This window comes from Tympanuchus pallidicinctus, unplaced genomic scaffold (assembly GCF_026119805.1).
Source record: "Tympanuchus pallidicinctus isolate F22 unplaced genomic scaffold, pur_lepc_1.0 scaffold1, whole genome shotgun sequence".
NCBI classification, from domain to species: Eukaryota; Metazoa; Chordata; class Aves; order Galliformes; family Phasianidae; genus Tympanuchus; species Tympanuchus pallidicinctus.
In genome coordinates, this window is record NW_026294618.1 from 5266617 (window position 1) to 5294354 (window position 27738).

At 49.2% G+C, this 27738-nt stretch overlaps 1 protein-coding gene across 2 annotated transcripts in view; it reads left to right on the plus strand.

The window, feature by feature from the left end:
- Positions 1–20677, plus strand: part of ELP3 (elongator acetyltransferase complex subunit 3) — an 84887-nt gene extending 64210 nt beyond the window's left edge. For both annotated transcript variants that reach the window (XM_052692405.1, XM_052692415.1), the window contains 2 exons: positions 1527–1608; positions 20210–20677. In XM_052692405.1, the coding sequence (XP_052548365.1) occupies positions 1527–1608; positions 20210–20286 (159 nt within the window). In that variant the 3' untranslated portion in view covers positions 20287–20677. The remainder of the gene's footprint in view (positions 1–1526; positions 1609–20209) is intronic.
- Positions 20678–27738: the final 7061 nt, after the last annotated feature.

The window sequence follows — 27738 nt, forward strand, 5'->3', positions numbered from 1 at the left end:
TCTACTGTAAAATGGCTAACAGTTCAAAATTTTGGAAGGGAAACCTGGCCATCCAAAGTATTAGAGAATAATTTAAAAAGAAGTTGCCAACTATGAACATTAAAATAGGCTGGAAGTTGGAATGTCACGGTACACGGCGCACTGTTCGTTTGCAATAGTCGGTTGTCGGGACATTAAGCAGAAAGAGTTCTTTGCAGTTGTGGGGACAATTTCTGATTAGAACAGCACTTCAGAAGATTTCAGTGTATTACTTAAAAATGCCTGTAAGTGTTAAGTGCTTTTTGAATTAAATCGCATCCGCTTCAGTTTCAGCGCAGCCCGAGTCTGTACATTTTGTCAGGAAAACAGATGAACAAAGAGCTGAGTGTAATTCCTGCATCCTAATGTTAGAAGTGAATTAATCCAATCAATTATCCCCAGATATATAGGACAACTAAGTTAAGTTAAATAGAGTGGAAAGGCTATTCCCTTGTTTCGAAGCGTTGTTTTGATGGCAGTAGTGCTCATGCTGTGCAAGATTTCCGAACGTAAATAGAGGCATGGATCTGATCCAGAATATTAACGTGGTCTTCTGCAATTCCTTTTGCTTTGGCATCTTCCATTCTATGAGCTGAGCCTCGTGGTTGTGCCCTGAGCTCCGGAGAGTGGTGTGGTCTGCAGAAGGCACGTGGTGCAGGTTTTGAAGATGGCCCCAGGTGGGTCCTGTAGATGGTAACAGCTCCTGGAGGGCGGTGAAAATAACAGCTATGAGGCAACAAGGCAGTGATGGTACCAGAAAGCCAATGGTTGTATCAGAAATGCCCATGGTTGTATCAAAAGGCCAGTGGTAGTATCAGAAATGTTAGTGGTTGTATCAGAAAGTCAGTGGTTGTATTGGAAAGAACAATGGTTATGTCAGAAGGGTCAATGATTACATCAGAAAAACCAACGGTTATATTGGAAAGGCCAGTGGTTATCATGAAAGGCCACTGGTTATATCAGAAAAACCAACAGCAGCTCTCTGGCTCTGCCACAAGGTGCCATGGTGTGGCCACATCCATTGCAACTGATGTCAGACTTGCAGTTCATGAGCGTATGCAACTGCATTCAATGTCCGTGCTCTGGATTTGTTTAATTCCCAAATAGAAACCCAGGTATAGCAAGACAACTGTCAGGATGGGTGATGGCACAACTGTTGTTTGGTAATTTGAACAGGACAGACCTGCTCAGTGCTAACTTGGCTGTCACAGGGTTTAATTTCGTTCTGCCTCTGCCCCTGAGAAGCTGTCAGGCACTGGAACTGCCTGTGAATAATTTCACAATTAATAAAGAAACAAAAAACCCAAACCAGTGGTGAGAAAGCTGCACTGTGAACTTCAGCATTAGCATGTCTCTGTACAGTGCTTTTCCTCCACTAAGATTTTGGTCATTCCTGGGCTTGTTCATAAGAAGTCTCCTGGAATTGTTCTGATGCTTGCAGTCTGACCTTGCCTCATGCTTTCTGTTTTTACAGAACTTATATTCTTGGTTTTTTTCTTCTACTACAGGGATTTGGCATGCTACTCATGGAGGAGGCAGAAAGAATAGCCAAGGAGGAGCACGGGTCATGGAAAATTGCTGTCATTTCAGGTATCTTTGCTTTATCCCCCCCCTTTTTTTTTCTCTTAATCTGAAAACAAATCCACTACAACTAATGCCAACTGCTGTGACCATTGAAATGAGCATCAGCTTAGTAACTGAGCTGAATTCCAGCCTGGCTCCATCCAATACAATGCTGCCGTGGTGAGCAGCATGCCAAAGGATGCTGCAGGGAGCCATCCTGCTTTGGCTGCCAAGGAGCCTTGGCCATGGGTGCCTTCCTGCTCCCAAGGCTGCAGTTTCTGAGCTCGCTGCTTTGGCCTCGTTGCAGGTTGTTACTGCTGAGGGCTCACTTTCCAGTGCTTGTGAGGATAGAAAATTGCCAGCCTCCATTTTAGAGCGTTTCTGCAAGTGCCATCATTAGGGTGGACAGATGTGCTTTTAGGATACATTAAGCATTATCGTGGAGAAGCAAGCTGTATAAGAAAGCTGCAGCCCTTTCTCCTGTTTCATTTGCAAGGCACTGTGACTGAGGAGGGCAACAGCAGCTCGTGGTGTGCGTGTGTGTGAAGTCAAGGTCAGGACTGCCTTTGTGCATTGATTTATTTTGATGTTAGTGGCTACTGTGGATATAGAAAGTTGTTACAGGCATATAGGTAACAGAGGAGGCTGGCCAAGTGGTGCTAAGGAACTTGGCCAAAAGAGCTTCAATACAGACCTTATATAAAAATAATAATCCTCTCTCACCCCACCAAAATAAACCACTGAGAAGCAGAAAACCACCAGTTTGGTCCAAGCTGCCGAGTGCTGAATGAAGAGCCTGTGTGTGTGCTTGCTGCTGGGTCCTGTCAGGGGCTGTCTGCAAAATGGAGAAGGCCATCTCAACAAGTGCCTGCAGTGAGGGCCAGCATCTGAGCGAGGGTGAGGTGCAGGTCATGACCTGATGCTTAGCATGGAGATGTGGCCCTCAGGGACATGGGTAGTGGGTAGTATTGATGATGGGCCAGCAGGTGGACTTGATGATCTCAGAGCTCTCTTGCAGCCTTGATGATTCCATGATTCTGTGAGCGTGCGTGGTGATGATGGGTTGGCAGTTGGACTTGATGGTGTTAGAGCTCTCTTCCAACCTCACTGACTCTGCATTCTCTGGATTCCTTGTTCTTACGACATAAGGCAGTGTTTCTCTATTTGCTGCTGCAGATGAGTCAGTTTGAATCTCGTGTGGTTGAGAAATGCCCATACCTGGAATTTCCTCAAGAAAACAGAGAAAGTGGCAACGTTTTCTTTTGTACTAACAGCATCCTGACTTGGGATGCGTGGGGGAATGTGTGCTGGTAATCCTGCTGCGAAAAGAACATTTCAACAAGAGCAGAAAATGTACAGCAATTACTAAAGAGAAAAAGAGATCTGTTAAAGATCTGTACTATTTTTACCTGTAGTTTAGCAAACTGATACACAGAATGTTTTCTTTGCGTTGAAATGCAGTGCCAGGAGTCTGCCTTGGTTGCATGTAGTTTGTGTTGTCGCAGGAAGATCTCAGCTGTGATTTTTATCTTCATTTTCCCCCAGACTGTAAAGTACAATATGGTACAGTTTGTCTTTATAACAGAATACTGCAGCATCTGCAAAGAGCAGTTTTCCAGCTGTTTCCTTGGAGATGTTGTCGCTTGAATTTCAACTCTCCTCTAAGTTTTATCTGAAATACAAATGCAGCCAGAAGTTCTTTCTCCATTGGAGGATGAGCTTGCTTTTGCTACTTCTGCTTTCCAAATTCATTTTTAATCTGGGAACCCATTGCAACGTCTCCAACATATTGCAAAATTTTCACTGCCATTTGGAGAGAAACACAGAGGAGAAATCTACTTCAAAAATATCTCTCATTGGGCTCTTTCTCTCATTTTTGTACTGCATATTTTATTAATGCTTTGTTGCAGTGGTTTATTTAATGGTGTCCTTTCTTCAGCAGTGTTTTCCAGCGTGGCATTTCATGGCTACATTAATACTAGTTAATTAAATAGTGTCAGAACACCCAGTGTGTGGAATGTGGGAAATGAATATATCAGGGGGCTCCAGGAGTCATAGAACTACAGAGTGGTTTGATTTGGAAGGAGCCCTTATAGGCCATCTGTCCCACTCCCTGCACTGAACAGGGACACCCACAGTTCCATCAGTGCTCACAGCCCCATCCAGGCTGACCTTGGCTGTCTGCAGGGACGGGGCACCACCTCATCTCTGTGCAACCTGTGCCAGTGCCTCACTGCCCTTAGTGTAAACAACTTCTTCCTTGTATCCAATCTAAATCTCCCCTTTTTGAGTTTGAAAACCATTTCACCTTGGAAATGCACTTAATTCCGACAGATAAAGATAACTTCAAAAGGAAACGTTTTTGTACAACGTTAAAAAGAAGTCAAAAACAGGAGAAAAAAAAAAAAGAAAACAAGGAAAGAGGAAAGCCCTATGGCTAATGTGCATTCAGTGAGGTTGCAGCAGAAGAGTTGCCATCCTGCCCGGGCGGCTTGCAGCCCTTCTGACAGCCACCATTCCTGCCCCGTGCACCGTGTCCATCAGATCCTCACTGCTTCCAGACCTCTCTCCTCCACAGCAGCACATCTGAACTGCCAGAGCTCATTTTCTTTTGTCCAGATGCCCTGGGGGGCTCCAGGCTGCTTTCGTGTGACCCGGTCAGTGTTCTTAATGACACATTATGTCACGTCCCCACAAGTGTGGATGTCCTTTGCTCAGTCAGGTGCCGTGTTCTGCACTTTGCCACATCTTGCTCTGAGGAGGGCTGAGATTCCTCCCTCCCGCAGCACATTTTCATCTTCACTATCAGGCACTGCTATCAAATCACTGATACAAACCTGCAGCTGAGAGACAAGAGAGTAATTTACGATTGCCTCCTGATTAAGATCAGTGGGACCGTGATAATCTGTTTGGGGTGACTGATCCCAGCGTCTTTCTCCTGAGCCAGGCACCCACAGTCATGAGGCTGTGAATGGAAATAAAACCAATCCCACCCGTTTTCTGCAGTCCCCACAAGAGATGAGGTGGTTCGTGGTTGTTAGTGACTCATCCCCCAGTCTGTTGGTGCTGCTCGAGCGTACTGTCTCATGCATTTAAGGAAACTGCTACTCCTGCCTTTGCCTTTCGCAGTTACAGATAATAACAGAGGTTAGGAACTTTCTAAAAGTAAATCTGATGCATCATACTGGTGTTGAATTCACCTGAAAGGTAAAACATGAACTTGCGTATAAATCAGAGGGAAAGTTCTAGGGCATGTTTGATGGTACTCTAAAGTATCTTAATTTGCTCGTGTCAATAGCCCTCTGGTCTCCCTGGGTGTAATAAATCACTCAAGTAATCAGCATCCCATACTTGATGTTGGATGTTGATTCGTGGGCTGCCTTGGAGCTTGCTGACTGGCAGGGTGTGCTCTGGGGGCCATAGGATGGAGCTCTGAAGCACTGCAGGAGGATGGATGGGGTTCGGCAGGGCACCCAGCAGCTCTGCTGCCATTGGGGGGCCGTTACTGTTAGAAATGCCAATCTCACTGGATGTTAATAAGAGAAGAAGTGGCCTGAGATAAGTGGGAACGTGGGAATGGTAATGAATTGGCTCTGTGATGTGCTTTAGATGGATAGCCTTTGGAAAGAAGGTAATTAGATGAGTTTGGGAGAAGCCAAGGAGAAACCCATGCTGGATTGGTGCTATGAAATAGCTGCCGTGTAGTTCTTAATGAACTTCAGTTTAGAAGGTTTAGTAATATTACAACTTTGAAAATAAACCTGATAGTGTCTTAACTGGGATTTCAGTGTAAGGCACGAACAGGAATATTGTTCACAAAATCATATCATAGAATGGCCTGGGTTGCAAAGGCCCACAGTGCTCATCCAGTTCCAACCCCCTGCTGTGTGCAGGTCACCAACCAGCAGCCCAGGCTGCCCAGAGCCACATCCAGCCTGGCCTTGAATGCCTGCAGGGATGGGGCATCCACAGCCTCCTTGGGCAACCTGTGCCAGTGTACCTTGTTGTTCTTAAGTAAGGGCACGGCTGCAAACCCCAGCATTCTTGGTTTGGTAGGAAGCTTTTCTGTTTTTATATACACATACAGACACGTGAAATATCAAAAACCTTTGTTTGTAGCCTGTATTAAAGTCATATGGCCTAACCTGCATAGTATGGAGCAGGGACTTTCACCTTTCTTTCATCAGCTGTCCCAGCTGAGCATATTTTGGAAAATGGGAGCCAGTCTTTGTTTATTAAGGCTTTGTGCATACGAATGGTCCACAATCTCTAGGCAATAGTGCACGGAGATAAGTTTTTTTAAGTTTTGGAAATCTGATCAGTTCAGGGGTATGGAGCGTTCTGCCTGTTCCTAGCGTGCCTTTCTAGAATCACAGGATCATTCAGGTTGGAAAAGATCTCTAAGTTCACCAGGTCCAACCCCAACCCATCCCACCACTGCTCACATCCCCACACTTCTGTAACACCTCCAGGGATGGTGACCCCACCACTTCCCTGTTCCAGCCCCATCCAGTTGAATGGATGAGGATACCTTTATGTGCTTCCTTTCCTGAACACCCCTTTCTCCATTCTCAACCCAAACGATTCCCTAGAGCCTACAAAACCTCAATAATAACAATCACAATGATAATGATATCAATAGAGCACAGGTAGTGAGTTTGGGTTAGTCAGGATGCATTTAGAAATCAGACTCATGAAGAAATGGAGGTGACTTCCACATGAGTGACGCGTAACGCACGGCGGTATAAATAGACCTGAATCAGAACTGTGAGCAAGAGCAGTTTTTAAGGGTTTAAAAAGGAGCAGTTTTCTTTCATGGGAATCTTCTTCTCCGACCAGCAGTGTTCCTGCACCGCCCACCGGTGCTAATCCTCCTTTTCAAGGCTGCAAGAGGTGAAGGGATTAAAGCTTGTTTTCCGTGAAAGCTTTGAGTGTAGATTTCCTCAAGTTGTGGGTTTTATGGTCACAACCCGAATTTGATGTGAGCTCACTGTCCAGCTCTCCAACTGCTGCTTTAGGCGAGCATTACATGTGCCTTAAGGCAGGCTTACCTGCAGCATGCAGTGCTCACTGCTGGAGGCTGATGGGGATGGGGCCGTCCTGCCTGGTGCACCAGCAGAGCAGGGTGAGGACTTCTCCCTTTGTCAAGAGCTGAGTGCTCGTGAGAGTTAGCAGATTTTCTTTCTCAATTACATACAAACAAATGCCATCGGTGCCTGCACTCCTTCGGAGTACATTTGCTTGCGCTCCTAGGAGTAAATTTCAGTGCTTCCCAGCGGACTCCTACCAGAGTATGTTGTTCTCCCTGCTGTTCTTGGAATAAGGAGGTTCAGCTGAACCTGTCTTCTCGTAATGCATCTCTTTGCTCTTAGAGGTGTTTAATCTACAGGCAGAAGGGGAAAAAGACACAGCAGGGTTTAAGCGGGTTGCCGTCGCTTATTACAGCAGTGCCTAAAAAGCATGCAAGGTTACTTCCAAACAAAGGAAAATCTGAGGTCCCTGGCATTGGGAACCCAGGAGCCATGGCAGGCAGTGAACCGGGGAATGATGCACAGAGCAAGCTGGGCTCTACAGCAGCTGCCTCACAGAGCGTCTCGTTAAATATCACTTCATTTGAAGAGGGCCGGTGGGAACAGCGCATTTAATTGACTATGGAATCAATGAGTGCTTTTGTAAGGGAAGATGAGCGTTTGCAAGGCAGGAAGGGCACTTTGGGTTCTGGTACCACGGAGGGAAATGATGGTACCGATGTGATGGGGAGTGAGAGAAGTCATTGCTTTGGGTGCTGGTGGTGCAGCGTGGTGTCTGAGCATTTGACCAAGCAAACCAGAATCCAATCTTTGCAATAACGGGGCAGAGCCGGCGCTGCTCTCCCTGCTCCTTCGTGCCCCCCACCACCTAAATCAAAGAGCAAAGTGAAAAAAAAAAGCCAGTGGCTTGTTTATCATGAAGTCGTTGCTCATTTAAGGTAATTTTCTGCATGAGTGGTGCCTTTCTACTCTTCTGATGTGAGTAGTGTATTAGTATGCAGGCTTGGGTAGTTGAATGGTAGACCCTGGAGGCATCACTCCATTATTCAGAGCTCTGGGGAGGTCTGATCTGAAATGTCTGTTTTTCCATTTTCCAGTATTTGTAATTGCATGTGTGTTTTCTTTGCCTTTCGTTGTTGTGGTTTTTTGTTGTTGGTGGTTTGTTTTGTTTTTGTCGGTGTTAGTTTTTTATTTTCTTTTTGCTTCTCGTTGTACCTGCTTTGAATTTACATCTTTTTCCCCTCTAAAAATCCCCCCCCCCCCCCCCTCCAAACTATACTAAAACACGTGTAAACGCATTGCTTCTCTGATGTCCACAAGTCCTTTAGGCACTGGAAACATCCAGTCTGGGCCAGGGAGCTCGCTGTGCTTGTCGTCACTTCTCCCTTTCTGGCAGCAGTCAGTGCTTGAGCTCTGAGTTTGGTGCTTGAGTTCTGCAGTCAGCATTTCCTCTCCTGTTGGAAGGATGCTGCTCTTCCAATCCCTTCCGCTCCTGTTCCACCATCCGAGTGGCAGGTGGGATCTGGGTAGGTTCATTGTGGAGGCTCTATCTCCCTTTCTGCACTCTGCAGGTCTCAGCACTTTCCTTTGGGAGTCAGTGAAGAGCAGTTGCATGCAGTGACTCAACCATTGCGGGTTTTTTTTCGGTCAGAAACAACAGCATTCAGGGGATGATTTAGAACAAACAAGCAAGCTGAGCCCTTGTTACCCGTGTTCCTCCCAGCCCGCAGGGTAAGCACAGCACAGTTCTTGTACCTGTTGTTCCTCTGTCCCATTTGCAGCACGTGTGCTCCAGATTGTGGCTTTGCCACATCAGTGTCACTTCTGACACTGCAGTACTGGGTGTCTGGGAAAGGGAAGAAATAGCAGGTAGGGATATGACATCTTCCTGCCCTCCAGCCGTTTGCTGCCCAAGGACTTCTGGAGTTGCAGAGAGTGCCTTTGTATTTGATAGGCCCCGGGGACTTGCTGCCTTGCCAGTCTGTCTGCCTGCAGCAGCTGATAAACTTCTCTCCCCATCGCTTTCCATTCTCCATCCTTTTCTGTGAGCTTTCTGGTGTTGCTTGGAACGCCTCGTGTTGTATCTTGATCTTGGGAGAGGTCATCCTTCAGAATAAATCAAGGTGGATGAAGGACAGCCCTCTTTGTAGGTTTTCCTAGTGTCTCCTTGAGCATCTCCATTAGCATAATTTTGACTTTGCTGCTTGCATCCCATAAGTAGCCCCATGGATCCTTAGTCCTGTAAGCAGTTGTATGGGACGCGCACACCAGTGACCAAGGTAAGACGTGAGTTAGAGGGCGTGCTGGGGATGGGTTGGGGTTGGACGTAGTGATCTCAGAGGCCTTTAACAACTTTAATCATTTGTGGTTCTACGACAGCTAGCCTGGAGTTTCTACACCGCAGTGCTTTGGTTTCAGGAGAATTTCATGTTTAAAGAATTGCACCATTTCTTTAACACAGCACCAGCCATGAGCTCATGGAAAGCAGTATGTAACAAATTTTGAAATACCAGAAGTTCCAAGGGGCAAAGATGGAGGGGATCAAGGCCAGGTTGGATGGGGCCCTGGGCAGCATGCTGTAGTGCCTACGGCTGGGGTTGGAACTGGGTGATCTTTGAGGTTTCTTCTGACCCAAGCCATGCTATGAGTCCTCCCCCTCCTAAACAGTAGAAGTGTACAGCTCTTGTCTCAATGTGCTTGAACGTATTCATCCTTTACAGGGCCTTTGTTTCCCTTTAAGCACCAACATGATGACTCTGTTGTCACCCTCTCATTTTGGAGGCTGCCTTTTACAGTAATGATGACCAAAGAGATTGAAGCTGGTGCTTTACAAGTACTTGAAACATCTGAACAATAAAATTTCAAGAGTGGTACTCTTCTCTTTACAATACAGCAGCTACGCATTGTGCTGCAAAACAGGCAGCAGAAATGTTTCCCCACTTCCTTTTAAAAGGATAAGAGACAGCCATGTGTTACAGGCTGCATGGGCAGCCTGGCTTTGTGCCACGCTTCTCCAGGCTTCTCCAGGCTCTGGGCTGTTGAACTTTGCCATCTTGCCAAGCCCTTTATCTTACACTCCTCTTTGTGAGAAGGATGGGGCAGTGCCAAACCCACATCCTGCCCTGGCACCGTAGCACCTTGCTTTGACTCTGGGTGTAACGTTGCTGCATGCTGTGGGCTTTTTGTTTTGTTCTAAAGGATGTGTCCCCTCCAGCCTCAGGGATAACTGCTGATACACGTGTGGTTTTCCAGTGGGATCATCTCAAAACACTATTTGTACCATCTAGCATTGCCTCTCTGTGCCCTTCACATATTCACACCGTCTGCTCTGTGTGACAGCCACTGAACTTCACAGCAGTGGCACGTGCAGAGTGCTGCAGGCACCAGCTGTGTGTCAGCACAAGCAACTGCCCCCACCCAACCCTGGACACAGCAGGGGCTGGGTGCCATTCAGTTGTGACAGCACTCGGCTTGTTGGTTTTACCTCTGCAATCCAAGTTTCACCTGCCACGATGAGGCTGTCACTGAGGATCCCTTTCATTCCCAGCAGAGGAACCAAAGGTATCCAGCTTCCTAGTAGGCGTCTCCATCCCCATCCACCTATCCTAAAGCAGCTGCTAAAAGGAGACAGACAACATTATGCTCCCATTTCATCCTTATGGGACTGGTGTCTTGCTGGCTGACCCTGGGGGCATGCAGTTTGCAGCAGGTGGCTGGTGTGGTGAACCTGGAAGCCACGATGCCATAGGTGAGGCCAAGGGCAAGGGCCAGGAATGCACAGACAAAGCAGTTATGTGTCGTGAGGACTGTAAATGACTTTTTCCTACACTAAAAGCCAGCTCTATAAATACAGTGCTCCTGCACGGAAGAGCTTTTTCAACTGCAGCAGTTGCTGTGACGTCTGTCAGCGTTATCTGTTTATGCTGGCATCAGGAAAGCAGGCTGGCTTGGCTTGTACCAACAGGATTGTCTCCTTATCTCTGCGCAGAAGATGCTTGTTTGGGAGGGGTGAGGGATGAGATTGAATTCCCCCACCGCAGGTGCTTGCCCTGTTAAAAGCGAACACGCCGAGCTCCATTAACAACCACCCTTTCCCTCCTCCATTCAGTGCAGGCATTTTGTCACCTGTGCCTACGCCGTCTCCGGTCGCCTTTAAGCAAAACCCATCGATAATTTGTTCCCAGGCTGGGAGAGGCATCTGAAACCACAGCCAAACCCGCAGCGTCACACCCCGGCTTCCGAAGCAGCTCTTTAATGTCTCCCTGCAGGGAGATTGCTCCGTAGCCCCGCTCGGTCCCGGTGACGTAGCAGCCTTATCGCGGCGTGGAAGTCTGGCACCGCCGCCGCTCCCCGCCGTAAGCTAATTACTATGCGGCAAGATGATCAGTTTTCCCCCAGACCAGGTTTCTATTTGTGTGCTGTCAAGTAGAAAATTAACATGGACACAGGCCAGGAATGTTTCACGCCTGAGTGCGCCGGGGCCGGAGGTGGCGAGGGGAAGTCAGGCTGGATTTCTGAATGGCGGCGGTGTGAGATCAGGTGGTGCTGGGTGTCCTTTATGGGAGCAGCAGAGGAGCTGAGGAGATGGGGAAGAACCAGAGCAGAACGCACACAGCCCTCATGAGGTGCCCGGCTCTGTCTGCTTTGTTCAGAACAAAGCTGGTCGGTGTCTCATATCATCTTTTGAGTCGGAAGGGACCTTTAAAGGCTGTCTGGTCCCAGTCCTTGCACAAACAGGGTCACCCACAGCTCCATGCGTGCTCAGAGCCCCATCCATGACCTTGGCTGTCTGCAGGACATCCACCACCAATCTGGGCAACCTGTGCCAGTGCCTCACCACCTTTAGCATAAAAATCTCTCCTTATGTTTCTGCAGAGCAGGTGAGGGCTGAGGGCTGCACAGTTCTGAAGCAGTGTTCATTCATCAGCTGTCACACGGACACTCCTCACACTGCAGAGCTGGAAGCATGGCTGGTGTCCTGCCGTGCTGCTCCTGGGGTCTGTAAGGAATGGTATCGGGGAATTTGCAAGTAGTGCCCAAGAAACGAAGTTCAGTCACAATGGAGTTTTCCTTTCCCAGTGTTTCTCGCTGGGAAAGCAGTGTGTTTTGGAGGGTCCTGGTGCTTCTTAATGTCAGGTGGTCACCGCCAGGCAGAGCCGTCACAGCTGCTCCCTGTGCCTGCTGCTTACGGGAGCCCATCGCAGGGATCCCTGCTGGCTGTGGGGCTGCCTGCTCTTTTCTCCCACTGCTTTTAGTCACCAGAGGTCATTAGTGTCTGATTGAGCTATTCAGCTGCAGCTCTGTGGCACCTTTTAGTCATTCCTCAGACATTTATGTACAACGTCCTCCTCCCGGCTCTGATGAGCAAGAGAGGGAGCTGAGGAGCGAAGGCTGATTTCAACCACTGCCTTCCTGAGCTGGGGCGGCTGCTGGAGCCGAGTTTCACAGCTGTGCAGAGAGCTCCTTAGAGGTTCCATGGGGGAGGTGGGGGCACAGGTGGGCTGCAGTGCTAATAACTGGGCACCTCGCTCTCGAGATTGCCAAGCATTCTTCCTTGGCTCTGAAAGCCTCCCAGGCCTTCGGAGAGAAAATTGATGGTGAATTCCTCCGGTGCTCGGTGAGTCATCCCAAATCCCCGGTCTCTCAGTAATACTTTGCCAGATGGGTTGAATGTTTCAGTCAACCATCTCTGGAAGGAGCCTCAAGACATTACGCAGCCGGTGCATCTAACGTCTCACAGGCCTTGAACTTGACAAATTCGGGGTTGAGCAACAGGAACATTTTGCTGTCTGCATCTCTCTCAAGGCCTGGTGGCAGAGCTTTGCTCAAGTGTAAGAGAAGGATTTGCATGTAAATATTGAATTGCGTGTGGTTTGAAGTCAGGAGATCCACGAGCTCTGGGCTTCATCTGTCACCATAAAGGCAGTGCTGGCGTGGTGGCTGCAGACAGGGGATGCTGCCAGTGCATCTGGGCCTGGCCAGGCCTGTGTAGTCATTAATGAAATGTTGCTTCTGCAATAAAGAGATCAATGAGATGGAAGCTCACCATCTGGAAGCTCCGTGATGGTTCTTAACTGATTTTTAAATGGCGAGTCTGCAGCTCTAACCATAACCAGGGCATCTCCCATGTGCTGAGAGGCAAGCCAGAGGTTGGATGCTGCAAAAACCAGTGTTTTAGTTCTACCTCTTAGTATTGGTGACAGTCTTGGGTTTGAGATTTGCCTTGAGAACAAATAAGAGAGATCCATTTGGTGATATCAGAAAGCTCTTGCTGTAGTTTTCCTTGTAGAGACCTCTAAGACCAAGTCCACCCCCAGCCCATTCCACCATGCCCACATCCCTCAGTGCCACATCCCCATGGTTCTGGAATGCCTCCAGGGATGGTGACCCCACCACCTCTCTAAGCAGCTGTGCCACTGCACCACTGCTCTTTTGGAGAAGAAATATTTCCTGATACCCAATCTGATGTCCCCATGCCATCCTCACAGTCTTCCCACAGAGATGTGGAATGCAGAGCAGAGAAGGATCCTGCCTTAACAGAAGTCCAGCGTGTGCCCCTCGATCTCAGCTTTCAGAAGAAAAGGCTAAGACCTACAGTTTGAGTAGGTGGCTGATAGCAGGGAAGCCATTAACAATAGTTAAATGGTGGGACCAAAAATACTTCAGAAGAACTGTTCTTCTGTGGTTTAAAAGCAAACATTAAAAAGTTTCTTTGAACCCATCAGAAATAAGGATGTTGATGCAAAGTTTGCTTTGCTAAAACTTAATAAGCAGTTCACTGAGTTATTCGATCAAGATACCAAAATGCCCTTCTAGAGCAGCACTGCTGCATTTGCACCTTGCAAGCACATGGGCATGCAGGGCTGTCGGGCTCCTTGCTGCAGCCCCTGTTGTCCCTCCAGGAGTTAAATACAGGGATTTGGAGGATGCAAAAGATGAGAAGCTTTTCAAATTAGCCAGATTCTAGACCAGGTGAAGGTATTGTAAAGTTAAATTGGCTTCCATAGAATTAAAGGTGTGGTACGTGAGGAGCTGGCTGCAAAGGGGAGATCAGAGGTCTGCCTGTTTGTTACCTGGAGGTGTTCCTCCCATCAGTTCTGTTTATCGAGCAGGAGGGCTGACCACAAGCTGGAGCTTTGTCAGAAGGGGGCTGATCTCTTTGCATTTGCATCAGATCGGCAGCGCTCCTTCTGACGTGGGCTCTCCTGGCAGAGGCTGGATGTGGCTGCAGGGAAGCCAGGGGGTGCTCAGGGCTTTGGGTTGTGCCTTCAGGAATAATCCAGTCTCTGATCTGAATGCGTTCTGTAGCAGAGAAGCGAGTTGGGGAGCTGAAGGGAGACCCTGGGCTTCGAAATGCTTCTTATCGCAGCCGTGATTTGAGATCTCAGACAAATTACCCGTCTGCCTGGGATCTCGGCTCTTCTTGTGGGACGTGGCAATGACAGCACCTCCCTGCCAGGCAGAGGTGTTGTGAAAACAGCAATTTAACAGTGCTGGGAAGCAATCTGTGCGAGAAGGAAGCGAGACTCATTTGGTAGAAGAAATAAAGGCTTTTCTCATCCAGGCCCCCAAAACAGCAGCACATGCACTAAACACAGGTTGGGGACAATTGCTGCTAGCTGGTTTGGTGCTGTTAATCACTTAGCCCTGACCAGAGAAAGGATTACGAAGTGCTTTGCATAATCATGTAAGTACATAAAGATGTATCTAAATCACAAGTCTAACTGCGACGCTAATTAGCTCTTTGTGGCTGCTGAGGCAGGAGGAGGTCACAAAGTGCTCAACTCTCCCATCCTGTGCTGGGTCCCTCCAGAGGCTGCTGAAACATATGGGAAGGATGGCTCTGCAGGAGAGTGCTTCAGAGCTCTTCCTATTTTCTCTTTGCATTTCTCTGGGCATGTTTTCCAGTGGCTGCCAGAGCATTAGGAGTTCTCTGTAGTTCTCAGTAGAATCTGCTGTTCTAAAAGAATTCAGCATGACTGTGCTTCCTCTGTTAATCTGAAAATGGACAGTATCACATCTGGGAGATGCTGGGTAACGTTCCAAACCCCCCTACTTGTAATTTCCAGAGGTTTTTATCTCCTAGCTAGTTAGGAGCTTTTGAGAAATAAGTTGCCAGCTGTCTAGTCTAAAAAATCATATCTTTGCTGCAGGGATTGATGTAAGGAATGTTCATTGGCTTCTTAAATTAATAACATTTCTGATTGCTTTGAAGCACTCAGGTTTCCTCAGCAGTGCTCATGGTGTTGGTTTTTATCCATTTCCTTGGTGCTGATGAGGCACTGTGGTTATCTCACATCCTTTGCTTTTTCCCCATTGTTACCATTGGCTGCAGTTGGTTGGTAGCCATTCACATGAGGCGGCCTCGTGTTTTCCCTGAAGATAAAAAATCCAGCATTGTGAAAACTGTAAATGCCAAAGCAAACTGATCAGAGGTCATGGATGGATGTTCTGTGCATTCTTAACTCGTGTATCATTTTGGAAATGCGATGTGGTTTTCTTGGTTAGCATCCAGTACTCAAGAGAGAAGAAAAAGTTCTCTCATCTCTCCCTTCTGCGAGGTATTTGAAACCATGGGTTTGGCCCTTCCTCATTTAAGTAGGTCGTACCAGTGTGAGGAAGTCCCTTTGCTGGGCTCTGGATGGTCACTGGGTGGCTGCCAGGTGCCATTAAATGCTGGCTGTCAAGCTTTGAAGTCAGGACTGAACAGCAGATTTCACAATGAGGCATTTTCTTACAGCCAGCCAAGTTTCTTCTTGGGTTTGGTGGAGGTCGAGGCAAGAAGTATAAAGGAAAACCTAAAATTTCTCTCTTAGAAGCAATCTTGAGTCTCCACCAATAGCCACAGGGAAGAAGGGGGTTGTGCTGGCTTGCACACCGCTCACAACTCTCCAAGTCACCCGACCACGTGTCTTAAGAGTTCCAAAATGTGAGCTTTGTGAGCCCTGAATGATGGCCTTTGAATGCCCCTCGTGCTCTGGCAGCATCAGTCTGATCACAGGAGATGTGCACAGGAGGTTCTCAGAGCCGTGGCTGCCCCAAATTCCAGAGGCTGGCTTGGGATTTGCTGCTAGTCTGGATAAAGTCCATGACGCTTCAGCAAGTGCCATTTCCTGTCCCACTGCCTGCAGGAACCAGGAGTCTTTTGCTCAGCACCCTTGAAGGACAACTCTACCCAGCAGAGACCCTACAACCAATTCAGGTGCCACGATGTCCTCACCCAACTGAGATCCTACAGCAATTTGGATGCCGTTGTGTCCCTACCCGACTGAGATCCTACAGTGATTCGGGTGCCACGATGTCCCTATCCAGCTGAGATCCTACAGCAATTTGGATGCCACGATGTCCCTACCCAGCTGAGATCCTGCAGTGATTTGGGTGCTCATGCAGTGAGCCTGGAGCTCAAAGCAAAGCATGGAGCAAGGCAGTCAGTTCCATAACACTTGGCAGAGCTCTGACTGCCAGCAGAACTGCAGTTGGCACATGGGTGGTTGGAGGCAATTTGGAAGGTTCAGCTGATGTGGGTTCATGCTGCCTGGCACGCAAGGCTCTGGTAACTGCTTCTAAGATATGGATTGAGGGGGAAGGAAGCTGTGAGATGCTACATGCCCTGACTGCACTGCTTCGGGATGGATTTCAGTGGTTGCCAAAAGATGTGGAGGCCTGTGTAGAGATAATTCTCTCGTGTGCCTCGGTAAGTCTCTGCTATGGAAATTTTATGAACTATTAGTTGCTCTTTAATGAGCCTGAAAACAATCTCATTTTCACTTAGTTCTGTGCCCAGCGAGCCATGCTGAAGGAATCTTTGAGGATACTCGGGCTCTGCTGCTGCACTGCAATATTTCTGTGTAGCAGAGCTGAGTCAGAAGGGTGTATTTATGGGCTTTGCATAGCAAGGTCACGGGCAGGGGGCTGCATGTGGGCAGTGAAAGCTGATTTCCTCCATCCTCCTTCAGGGCCAGAAATGTTTAACCCTGATACCGTGGTCACCTTCCACCACCCTCTGCTTGTTTGTTTTTAATTTCTTTTTGCAGCTTAAATGTTACGGTAAAAAGATTTGGGGGTTTTATCAGTAGGCTTCACCGTTATTCAGCCACCACCAAAAGGAGAGAGCAAAAGGCTATGAAATGAGCGGGCAGGCGGTGCCAGAAGATGTGTCATCAAAGATTGCAGCAAGGGATGCTTCCAAAAAGCCTCAGCTGGCCGTGGGTTCTGCCCAGCAGGTGTGATCCAAGCCCCTGTGCTCCCAGATTGTTCAAACGGAACTCACTGCTAAGTTTGGTGTGGAATGTTTAACATTCAAAGGCCCATTTGAAAGGCAACTGATGATGGCTTTGAAAGTCGAAAAGCTTCTTGTGACAGCTTCTGGCTGTACCCTTCCATTCCCGTGTGTTATTTCTTTTGTGGTACTTGTGGAATGATGTTGCTTTTCGCTGGGGTTTGACTTTGAGCTGTAGGTACACGTGCTGTAAATCAGAGCAGCAAGGCACCCCTGGGGGTGTTCAGGGATGCGGCCCTGCGCTGCTGCCTGATTTAGTGGTTGGCAACCCTGCCTGCAGCAGGAGGGTTGGAACTGGATGATCTTTGAGGTCCCTTCCAACCCAAGTTATTATATGACGATGCTGTGATTGGGAAGAGAACTGGTGCCTTCCTTTCAGTACTGTTAGACGTTATGGATGGCTTCTCCAGCCCTTATTCTGGCGTGACTTGTGAACAGACAAAGTGGCTTGTTTAATAGCTCTCATTCTCTTACTTCTTGCACGTTGATGCTGTCCTGACAGAAGCCAGCAGCTTCGCCCTGCTCCGTTGTCTATTGTTTGGGCTTTGCGTTCATACAAAATGGTGATAATCTCACAATGGAAATGACTTCTTTGTGATTTATGGGCAGTCATTCGTGCCCCACGGAGCTTTTATTCCGTTCAGCAGTGCCTTCTGACTTCTGCTTCTCTCATGGGTGAAGGCAGCCTGGCTGCTGGCTGTCAGCCTGCTTTTAATTCCACATTTCAACACCCCGTTTCTTTCCCAGTTGTGTCACACTGATTGTAAAACATCCTTCCTTCACCCTGCCTGTGATTTCCTGATACTCTCTGACTACAGAGAAGCACCTTTGTATTCATAGCATCCCAGTGAATTCTGTAGGCTGGGTCTGTTGCTGTTTGGGTTCTGAGCAGCTGAAGTGAATCCTGAGCTCACCCCCAATTGCTGCGCATCATTTTGCTTCACTGGGCTCTTGCTGCATTTCAGCACAGTTCCTTTCAGAGAAAACTAAGCTACAGGCTGTGTTCCAGAGGCAGATCCAGCCCAGACACCAAGGTCTGAATGCACAGCGCTTTGCCCAGCTTCAGACCAAGCATGCAGTGGGGAGGAGGGAAATTTTGGCCCAGGGAACCAAAATTCAGCACAGTGCAGGTGCATGGGCTGAGCACCAAGGGATCCCATCTGCTGCTCCGCTCCTGCCTCACCAGGTTGGTCTCTAAGAAGTCTGTGCAGCAGCTCGTACCTCCCACCTGCCTGCCTTCCCCTTTCCAAATGCAGATCCTGATTCTGCAGCACGATGGAGCCTCGTGGATGGGCTCTGCCCTCTGCTCTGTAAGCAGCACATTGCTGCCTTTCTCTCCCTGCTTTTTTCTGCATCCATGTGTTGAATTTCCAGCTCTGCTAGGATCTGATGGTCCAATGGTCATAATCCCAAATGCTTGGCTTCTGTACCTGAACCCAATGGCTGCTTCTTGGGATATTTTCATGAGAGCTTTTCCCTTCAAAAAAAACCTTCTTGCCTTGAAGACGTTCCTGCAGTGCTGGAGCTAGCGGGATGCCTCCAAAATCTCATTGAGGCATCTCACCTCCTGCCTGCTCCTTTCCATCTTTCTGAAACTGTGGATGCCCCTGGAGGTGCCAAGGGCCAGGTTGGATGGGGTCCTGGGCAGCCTGATCTGGTGGGTGGCAGCTCTACCCATGACAGGAGTGGGTGGAATGTGAGGTCCCTTCCAACCCAACCATTCTGTAGTTCATTTGAAGGACAGTGATTCTGTGCAAGAAGTTTTGCTATGAGCATGGCTTGATGACGACAGAGGTGCTTCAAGAGGCAGCACTGCGTGGGACCCCAGGAGCACGGGGCTGCCAACTGCATCATCAGTCTTGTTAATGGCTCGAACCCATCGGCCTCAAACGAGGAGGAGCTGGCACTTCACTGGGGCCACTTAATAGCTCTGAGATTAATGGGGGCAGCACACAATGCTCCGCTGCAACCTCAGCTGCCTTCTTTTAAAATCCACGCATTTCCCAAGAGTTTGAGGGGAAAAAAAAAAAAGGAGGGGCTGTTTAACCAGTTCTAATTGAGGTGGTTTTAAAACCATAATCTGAATTACTGTGTTGTCGTTGGCTCTGAGGATTCTTCTTCAGCTTTGATTTCACTTTTGCTTGAGTTCTGGGCTGCAGGTAGAGTGGCTCTGCTGTTTTATTGCCACTGTCTGTATGTCACATCCCAGTGTCTCTGCTAATGAGCCCTGGGGATTTGGGGGCAAGGTGTTGATGCAGGTGATGGTTTGCTGCAGGTCAGAGATCTGGCTCTCCTGGACAGGAATCACAGAACTGTTTGAGTTGGAAGGGACCCTTAAAGGCTGTCTGATCCCACTCCCTGCACTGAACAGGGACACCCACAGCTCCATCAGTGCTCAGAGCCCCATGCAGCCTGACCTTGGCATGGTCATCCAGCACCTTTTTGGGCAACCTGTGCCAGTGCCTCAGTACTCTTAGCATAAAAATCCTTCTCCTTATATCCAGTGTAAGGATCAGGAGGAGGGATTGGCTGGAGCTCTGGTGCTGAAGCATCTTGTAAGTACTGCAGCGTGCATTGGGGAACGCATCGCAGCTCCTCAACATGCTCCTGGTGGTGAGGTGGCCTCAGGTGCACGAGCAGGAAGGGGTTATGCCAGGCACTGCACGGTGGGGACACGGCCGTTCCTGGAGAGCCATTTCCAAGTGCCAGGGTTTCCAGGAACTGGCTGGAGGCTCTGAGATTAATCGTAGAAGCATTGAGTGGAGTAGGCTGGAAGGGACCTCAGAGATCAGCCGGTCCCACCCCCTGCTGTGGGAAAGGGGAGGAGAGGGCTGCGGAATCCGTCCTGCTGTCCCTGCCCACCGGCTGCAGGGACCTGAGTCCTTCCTCTGCTGATGACTAATGTCTGCATATGTGAGTAATTAGGTAAGGTGAGGGGGGAGGCTGCTGGCACAGACCTGTCTTGCTGCAGGATGCAGTGGGGTTCATTAGAAGAGGAAGACGAGGACCAGAGGCACACAGAGCCTCCATTCAATGAGGAAATTGGATTGCGGCTGCAGAGCCCACTTGTCGAGCTGGAGTGGAGCTGAGCTCATTTCTAGGAGCACCGGGACGCAGCTGCTGGGCTCTAGAGCCCTTCAGTTCCTGGTAGAGGTGCCTGCAGCTGGGCTGCCTGCTCCAGGGAGCTCACCTTTGGTTTTCTTCTGAGCTCCCAGATGTGTTCACTGCCGTTCCCTTCGTCTCTGCCTTGCAGCTTTTCTCAGCACAGAGGACAGGGCAGATGAAACACTGCATTAAAGCTCTATTGTTCTCCTCACAGGCGTTGGCACGAGGAACTACTACAGGAAGATCGGCTACGAGCTGGAGGGGCCATACATGGTGAAAAGGCTGCAGTGAACCCAGCAGGTCCTCACCCCACCTGCTGCAAGGAGAGGACGTGGCTGATCCAGGAGAAAAGCTCACGGTGCTGGTTGGAGGCTGAAAACCAAAGCCTGCCAGCTGCAAAGGACTTGTTTGTGCCCATGGCAGCAAATGAGGAGCACAGTTCTCCTGAGGTGTGCTTTGCCCCAGGAGGGGTGGTGGACATCACACACACGTCCAGGGCTGCCTTTGCTGCGTTGCTATGGGACTGAATCACAGGTGAACTGAAGGGCACCCTATAAGGCAGCCCAGTGTGGAAAAGTGTCCATTATTTCTAGGATGCTGCCATTGGACCTTTAATATGCATTGAAATTGTGTGGATTATTGTGCAACATAAATGAATTCCTGCTCTGTGCCTACTTACTTATTTACACTGCCACGGCTGCTTTTTGTCCATCCCAAGCAGTGCACTTTTATCCTTCTAGGAGGCTATCAGGGGTTGGAAGCCACTGTCCACCTTGCTGGTGGTAGGGTTGGAGATTGAAACTTAAGCCTCTGTGGGGTCACAGTCACATTAGTGTCTCCGAGGCTCCAGTCCAACCTCCTTTAAAGCAGGTTCAAGCAGGTGAGGTTGCTCAGCATCCTGTTCAGCCAATGCTTAAATACCTCTGTGGTATAAAGCCTACAACACGTAGGTCCCTGTTTCAGTATTTGACGCCTTGTATGGTGAAAAGATTGGGAAAATAGCTTTGGCACTTTGAAACTTGTGCCACTGCCCTGTGACCTGTCACTATGCACCTCTGGTCCCTTTCTTCTCTATGCACATTCTCCTCACCCATATCCTACATCATAACTGGCCTCCATTGGCCTCCCTTCCGTTCTTTTCATCTCCACTCTCAATGTTCTGTTCCTCCATCCTGTAACTCAGTGCCCTGGGCACAAGAATGCTGTGCAGCAGCAGGGGCAGAAGCCTTGTTCAGGGCAAGGTGTCCAGCACCCCTTGTTCTCCATTATCCATGCTGCTTTGAGACAGGATTAACTCATCAGGAGATGATGAAAGGTGCCACTGGTAACTGGGACACGTTAAGCTTCTGCTGCCACAAAGCACAGGAGATGAAAATGGATGCACTGCGATTTCTGTGCTGAATCCCTAGTGTTCTCCCCAGAACGGGGCTGTTCTGGTGCTGCCGTGCGTTGTGAATCACACTGACATGCTCAGCTCCACTAGCCTTCATTTCCAGGTAAGCAAAGCTCAGCACTTGGTATCAGAAAGCTCAGCTCTCTGGCAAAGCCAGGAGATGCCTGGGGGAGTGCAGTGGAGCTGTGGGCACCGAGTGGGGCTCAGCAGTGCTGAGCTGCTGGCACCAACCTCACTGCAAAGAGCAGTCCGTGCTCATGTTTTCAGCCAGGCCATTCCCTCCGAGGCATTAGTGCTGTCTGGTGACAAATTTCACACTTTGAGGTGAAGTGCAGCTGTTTGGGACCCGTAATTTGCACTTTGCTGCCTGCCTGTCATGTGGGCTGCACCGCCGGAGGGCTCACAGGAGATTGAAGGCTGCTTCGACACACATTGCACCATTTGAAGCCTTTATGTTGGTATTAAAAGAAGCAAGCCTCACAGAAGCCTTTTTCTGCAAAACAATGTCGTAAGATTTTGATTATGAATTGTAAATTTAATAAGCATGCACTGAATATAACAACACATCAGGTCTTTGCTAGCAGACAGCAGCACTGTGCAATAAAACTGGTGCTTAACGATGGCTGTGCTGAGGAGTGCTCAGTGCACAGGGACGAGGCGTAGAGCAGGGAGCAGCACCCGAGGGTGGCAGTGTCCCCATCTCCCCCCTGTGAGGATTCTTTGAGTTGGCCAAAACATTCTCTTTCACGTTACCCTGAAAGGTTGGGTCATTACATCATTTTGTTGACTCTTCATTTGAGCAGCATCTGTGGCAGAACAGGTAGCTCCTTCCAGTGGGGGAAGAAATCAGCTAATTGCATCCTGCAATTAATTGCAAAAGGGAGCGCTGCTTTCAAAGCCAGGAGCAGTCACACTTTGCTGCAGGTGGTTGTCGTGGGCAGCCCTGCCTCGTCCTGTGGTGCCCCAGCACAGCACCTTCTGCATGGGACTCAGTGAGAGTGCAGGGATGCCTGAAGGAAACAAAACGCATTGGGGTGAGTGGGGTGGACAAGCTGCAGCTCCCTCTCCCTCCAAAGTTAGAGGCAAAAGCATTAGGTGAAGCAAACTGAAGCTTAAGCAAACCAGTCATAAGTTGAGCAAAGTCAAGATAATGGGATTTGCCCTTTGTAAAACCAAAAGACAGAGGCTGCTCCCATCGCTGTGGCAAGGCAGCCCAAGGTAGGTAGGCTCCGGGTTGGATTTCTGCACGTTGAAGGGCAAAATCTCATCAACCCGTTGCAGCCTGGGTCAGGGTTTGCAGGCTGATGCTGTCCAAGAGGAAAGCACCAGGAAGGGCTGTGCCTCCCTACCTGCACCCATCGCAGACAATGGGAAAAGCAAGCAAGAAGCCATAAGGAAAGCAAGTTGTTAATGGCGCTGCTGCAGCACTCATGGCCTGGGGTGCACGCGCTGCTTCCCTGACTGCAGCTCTGTGCTTTCTCATCTGCAAAGCGGCCCTGCCAGCTTCAATATTTCTCTTGCTTCTATTTATATGCCTTTCTTCGTTGCTTGAAAATTACCTCCTGCCCTGCCTTGGTAGCGCTGGAGCGCTTCACAAGTGGCTGCTAAGTGCACCTCTTGGCACAAGGGCTGCACACTGGGTTCCTTTCCTGCTGCCCCCAGCTTTTGCCCCTGCTGTGAGCGAGCTCTGAATGAGCAGCACAGGGAGAGGCAGGGATGTGCCTGCATTTCTGCAGCAGCTCCAGGCCCCTCTGTTTTCTCCCTGTGTCACCATCACACCGAGACACCCTGCTGCTGCTGCTCTGCACTGCTCCAGTGCCCAGCCCCAGCCTGAAGAATCTCACAGGCACCACTGCAGCAAAGAAGTGCGTGCACCTGCACAACCCCTCATGCTGCATCCCCAGAGCAACACTGTGAGCAGCAGGTTGTCTCGATGGCTGTCATGGTGCAATACCCCTGCTCTGGAACAGGTTGCCCAAGGAGGCTGTGGATGCCCCATCCCTGCAGGCATTCAAGGCCAGGCTGGATGTGGCTCTGGGCAGCCTGGGCTGCTGGTTGGTGACCTGCACACAGCAGGGGGTTGGAACTGGATGAGCATTGTGGGCCTTTGCAACCCAGGCCATTCTGTGATTCTATGATTTAATGATTCTGTGATTCTCTCCGCCTGCAGCTTTGTTGGCTGAAGTGGTTTCTGCCCCCAGCTGCTCCCTCCAGCTCTCTGCCATGTGAGGCACAGGGAATGAGGTGAACACAGTGATCCAGCAACCCTTTCATGCAAAAGAGAGAGAACAGCTCCAGGAGGAGGGTGTCTGATTGCACCATGAGTAACACCAAATGTAAGAGCAGCTGGGGAGATGCCACCCCCCCAAAAAAAACCCAAAACAATGAGAAGTTCAAGCCTCAGGTGGCCAAGATGAAGAACCTCTTACAGAACATCCACAACTTGAATAGCAGCACCAGAGAGCTGTGGGTGCCCCATCCCTGGAGGTGCCCAAGGCCAAGGATAGGTCCCTGGGCAGCCTGAGCTGGTGGGGGGCACACAGCCCTCAGCAGGGGTTAGGGCTGGAGGGGCTTTAAGGTCCCTTCTAGCCCAACCATTCAGTGGCTCTATGAAACGAAGCACCATGTCTAAGGACATGACTATAGGAAGGCAGCTGAGCTGCTCTGTTGTCATTCACATTAAAGACAATCTATACATGCAGCAGGCCCATCTATATTTGAAAGGGTTGAATTCAGCAGAACAAATGTTGTTCAGCTTGGGGGGAAATGAAGAATATCCATTTTTGGCTTCAAGTTGGCACCTCCTGTGTCCAGCTGGTCACCCAAAGCCACACTTAGCTGCGCCGCTTCCTGGAACCCCAGCAGCTCTATCCATTAAGAAAAAAAGTGAACTGGAAACAAACAAATAGAAAAAAAGAAAACGACAAAAAAAAGACAACCCAGAAATACCTAAAGCCACCAGGCAGTGGAAAGTCTTCTGCCCTAAAAGCAGCAGGCACTGAGTGCAGTAGGAGCAGCGATGCAGGGCGGCACCCTGTGCCCGAGGAGCGACGCCCTCCTGCCAGCGTGGGATTTGTTCTTTGCTGGCATCCTCGGTGTGGCAGCAGGAGGGGCTGCCTCCTGCCTTTGGTGCAATAAGCCGTCGCGTCAGGGGCTCAGGGAATGTGCCAGGACTCTGTAAGGAAAGAAAATTAAATGAAGAGGAGCAGGAGACAGAAAGGAGCTTGATTTAAAAAAAAAAATACAGCCGTCACAATCAGCTCTGTTTAATGAGAATAGGAAGCAAGCGGTTTGAAAAAGAAAGCAACAAAAAACAAAGCCAGACCTGAGGTAAGCAGCAGCACAAAGTCCTTGGGCTCCTTGAGTCCTTTCCCAGGCGGAGGAAGTGGTTTGCCATCGATTTATTGACACTGCTGCCTATCTCTCCTGCCCTGTCTCAGGGGTGTGCGTTTGCTCCAGGTGAGTTCTGGCAAGTGCTGTAGCACCCACTGATGTTTCCTGGGTGCCAAAGTCAGATCCCAGCCCCTTCTGCAGCCCTGTGAGGGCTCAGTGCCTCCCACAGCCCTTCCAGATCTCCTCCTGGCTGAGGAAATTCAAGCTCCCACATCCTCCTGCAGGAGCACCTGTGGGAGATTCTTCCTCCTCCCCTCACACTGGGACCTTCAACCCCCCATCACTGCGTGTAGTGAAGCAGTTGGAGAATTTCTTTCCCATGGGTTTATTTTCTTGAAGTAAATCCTGATGCTGTCTGGGTTGGCAGCTTCTCTAGGTTGGCTGGGACGAGGGGAGGTTGTAAAGAGGAGGTGGTAAGGGCACGAAACCAGGTCCTGATCCCAGCATGGGGTGTGTGTGTCACCTGTTAAACAGGGCTGGAATCCATATCACAACTCAGCTTACACGAAGCATCCACAAAGCTAGTAGGAAAACTGCTGTCTCACTGATTGAAAAGATGCAAGAGGGAAAACATTGACAAGTTGTGTGTATTAAACCCATGTCTTATTGCTACCACACCAGTCCATGCTCAAATGGAGGCTCTCACCTCCCTCTGGCCTGGCCTGCCGGTCAGTTGGGCTGCTCGGAGGTGTGAATAATGCCACAGACTACACATTGTTTCCATTTAAAACCAATTTAATCTAAATTCTCTGATCCTGCAGCTCTGTGAGAATAAAGGAGAGCTTAAAGGGAGAAAACCACTGCTTCCGACTTCAAAAAGCCTCAGCAAAATCAATTAAGAGTGTATGAAGAATCCTGAAAGAACAACAGGGACTGACAGATCGAACTATGCAGGCTCATTACCTTTTCACATCCAACTCTTGATGATGTTCCAGCACAACATCAGCCAGGGCACGTGGGTGTCTTTACGTTTTGGCTGCAAGTACCTGTATCATGCTTTGCAAATAGAATGCAAATACACTGGTTGTGTTCTGTGTGCTACAGAAGCAGACTCCTTTGAGAAGGCAGCAGCTATTTAGTGGAACAAAGGAGAAACATATGCAAAGTTGGGGAGGAGAGAGGAGTAACACCATAGTTCATCTAAGAATGTGAACTGAGTGCCAAAGGCACGACTGCCTGCTGAGGCTGCCACAAACACTGGCTTTCTGAGTAGGAAATTGTCTTTACCCTCCAGTGGATGAAGCAGCAAGGGTGGGCTTTGTTCCTGAGGTAGGTTAGCCATGCCCATAGCTAGCTGCCTCTGCAAAACTGTCCTTCCAGGTTGGGTCTGTGTACCACGCACCTGGGTCACTGCACACACACTTGAATGCTTCACTCTTACCTCTCCATCCTAAAGAAATCCAGTTGCTCACCTCAGCCCTCTGCTCAGGCAGCATTTCTGGCCTAGGAATCAGGATCACGCAGGGATGGGCACTTTGTGAAACAGATCCCAACAGCACGTGCTGCAGAATTGGCTCCGGCTCGTCGCTCCCTCCTGCCCCGACTGCACGCATGGGTTGGTAGATCTGCTCTCCTTATCTCATCTGCAGCCCCTGCTGAGATGAGGCACTCAATCCAACCCACTCCCATGCCCTCTTCAGATGATGCATCTCTCAAGCTGCCCCTCCTGCATGTTGGTTGCCTTAGATAACTGCTTGGTGACAGGCATCCGGAGCGCCTTCATTATTCTCTGTGATAAACAGACCTGGGCATTTATTTCCCCAGAATCTTCCCAGAAACTGTAATAGCAGCAGCTACTATGCTGTATTTAACAAGCACAGAAAAAAGACCTTCTGCTTCTGCTGGCTGCTGAGATGAGCGGGAATTTGTGATTAATGGAGGGTGCTGCTGATGAATAATTTGGATGCGGCACTTAATTTGAGAGAGAAACAGAATAGCATCAAACCAACTTCATCCTGACTGGGACAGCAGCAAGTATTTAATTCTTGCCTTGACAAATTCAGCCCCTAGACACCTTCTGTCTCTGTGAGTGGTGATTTTCATCCTATTGAAAGTTAACTAGTCTAAAGCATCCTTAACCCAAAGCAATCATTTGAAGCGCCTGCCTGTGATGGACAAAAGGCATTCAGAGGCTGTTCTAAACCAACTGCTCTGATGCACACCAGGCTGGTCACAGGAGAGAAAAATGAGGAACAACTCACCCATTTCTCCCAGTCACAGCAGAACGAAGCTTCACCCTCACTGCCTGTTCTCCTGAAACAAAGCTGAATCATAGGTCCACATTCCTCTCTGTTCTTTTTTTCCTTCAAGAGAGATTGGCTGCAGATGATAAATGGTGCATCCTTAGTCACCAGCATCTGTGCTCTGACCTAGGGAAGAAACAACAGCACCAAAGCACGCGAGCAGGGTGCTGAGCACCCGCTGCAGCCCCCTTACCCTGGGCAGCACTGCTCTCCTGAATGCTCTTAGAGTTGATCCAGCAGCTATTGCCACCACTGAAGCAGCGATGGCTTTCACACAGCTGCAGCTGCTTGGCCACAAGAGGAGGGATACACAAAAATATTTGGGGTTTGATGTTTTCCTGGGCCCCCCCGAAGGGCTTTGAGCAGGAAGACAAGCTGCTCAGAGCTAGCAGCATTGCAGGAACGCCCTGAATGCGAGGGATCCACACAGTCCCATTTTATTCTGTTCCCTCCTGTTACAGACACTGCACTTACCCTTCAGCTCACTACTGAACAGCAAGCTTGTTTCCAAAGAGCTACACCCAGCAGCTCTAAGTTCTCCCCCACTTTCCCCAAGCAGTCATTTAAATTAGAGGTTGTCATTGCAGATGTTCATTTAGCAATTCACTAGGTGTGAGACCCACTAAGTTATCATTGCATGTGACACTTTCTTTTTTAAGAAGAGGCACTAAGTATTACTGTGCACTAATGCATTAGGAAGAAAACCACAATGAA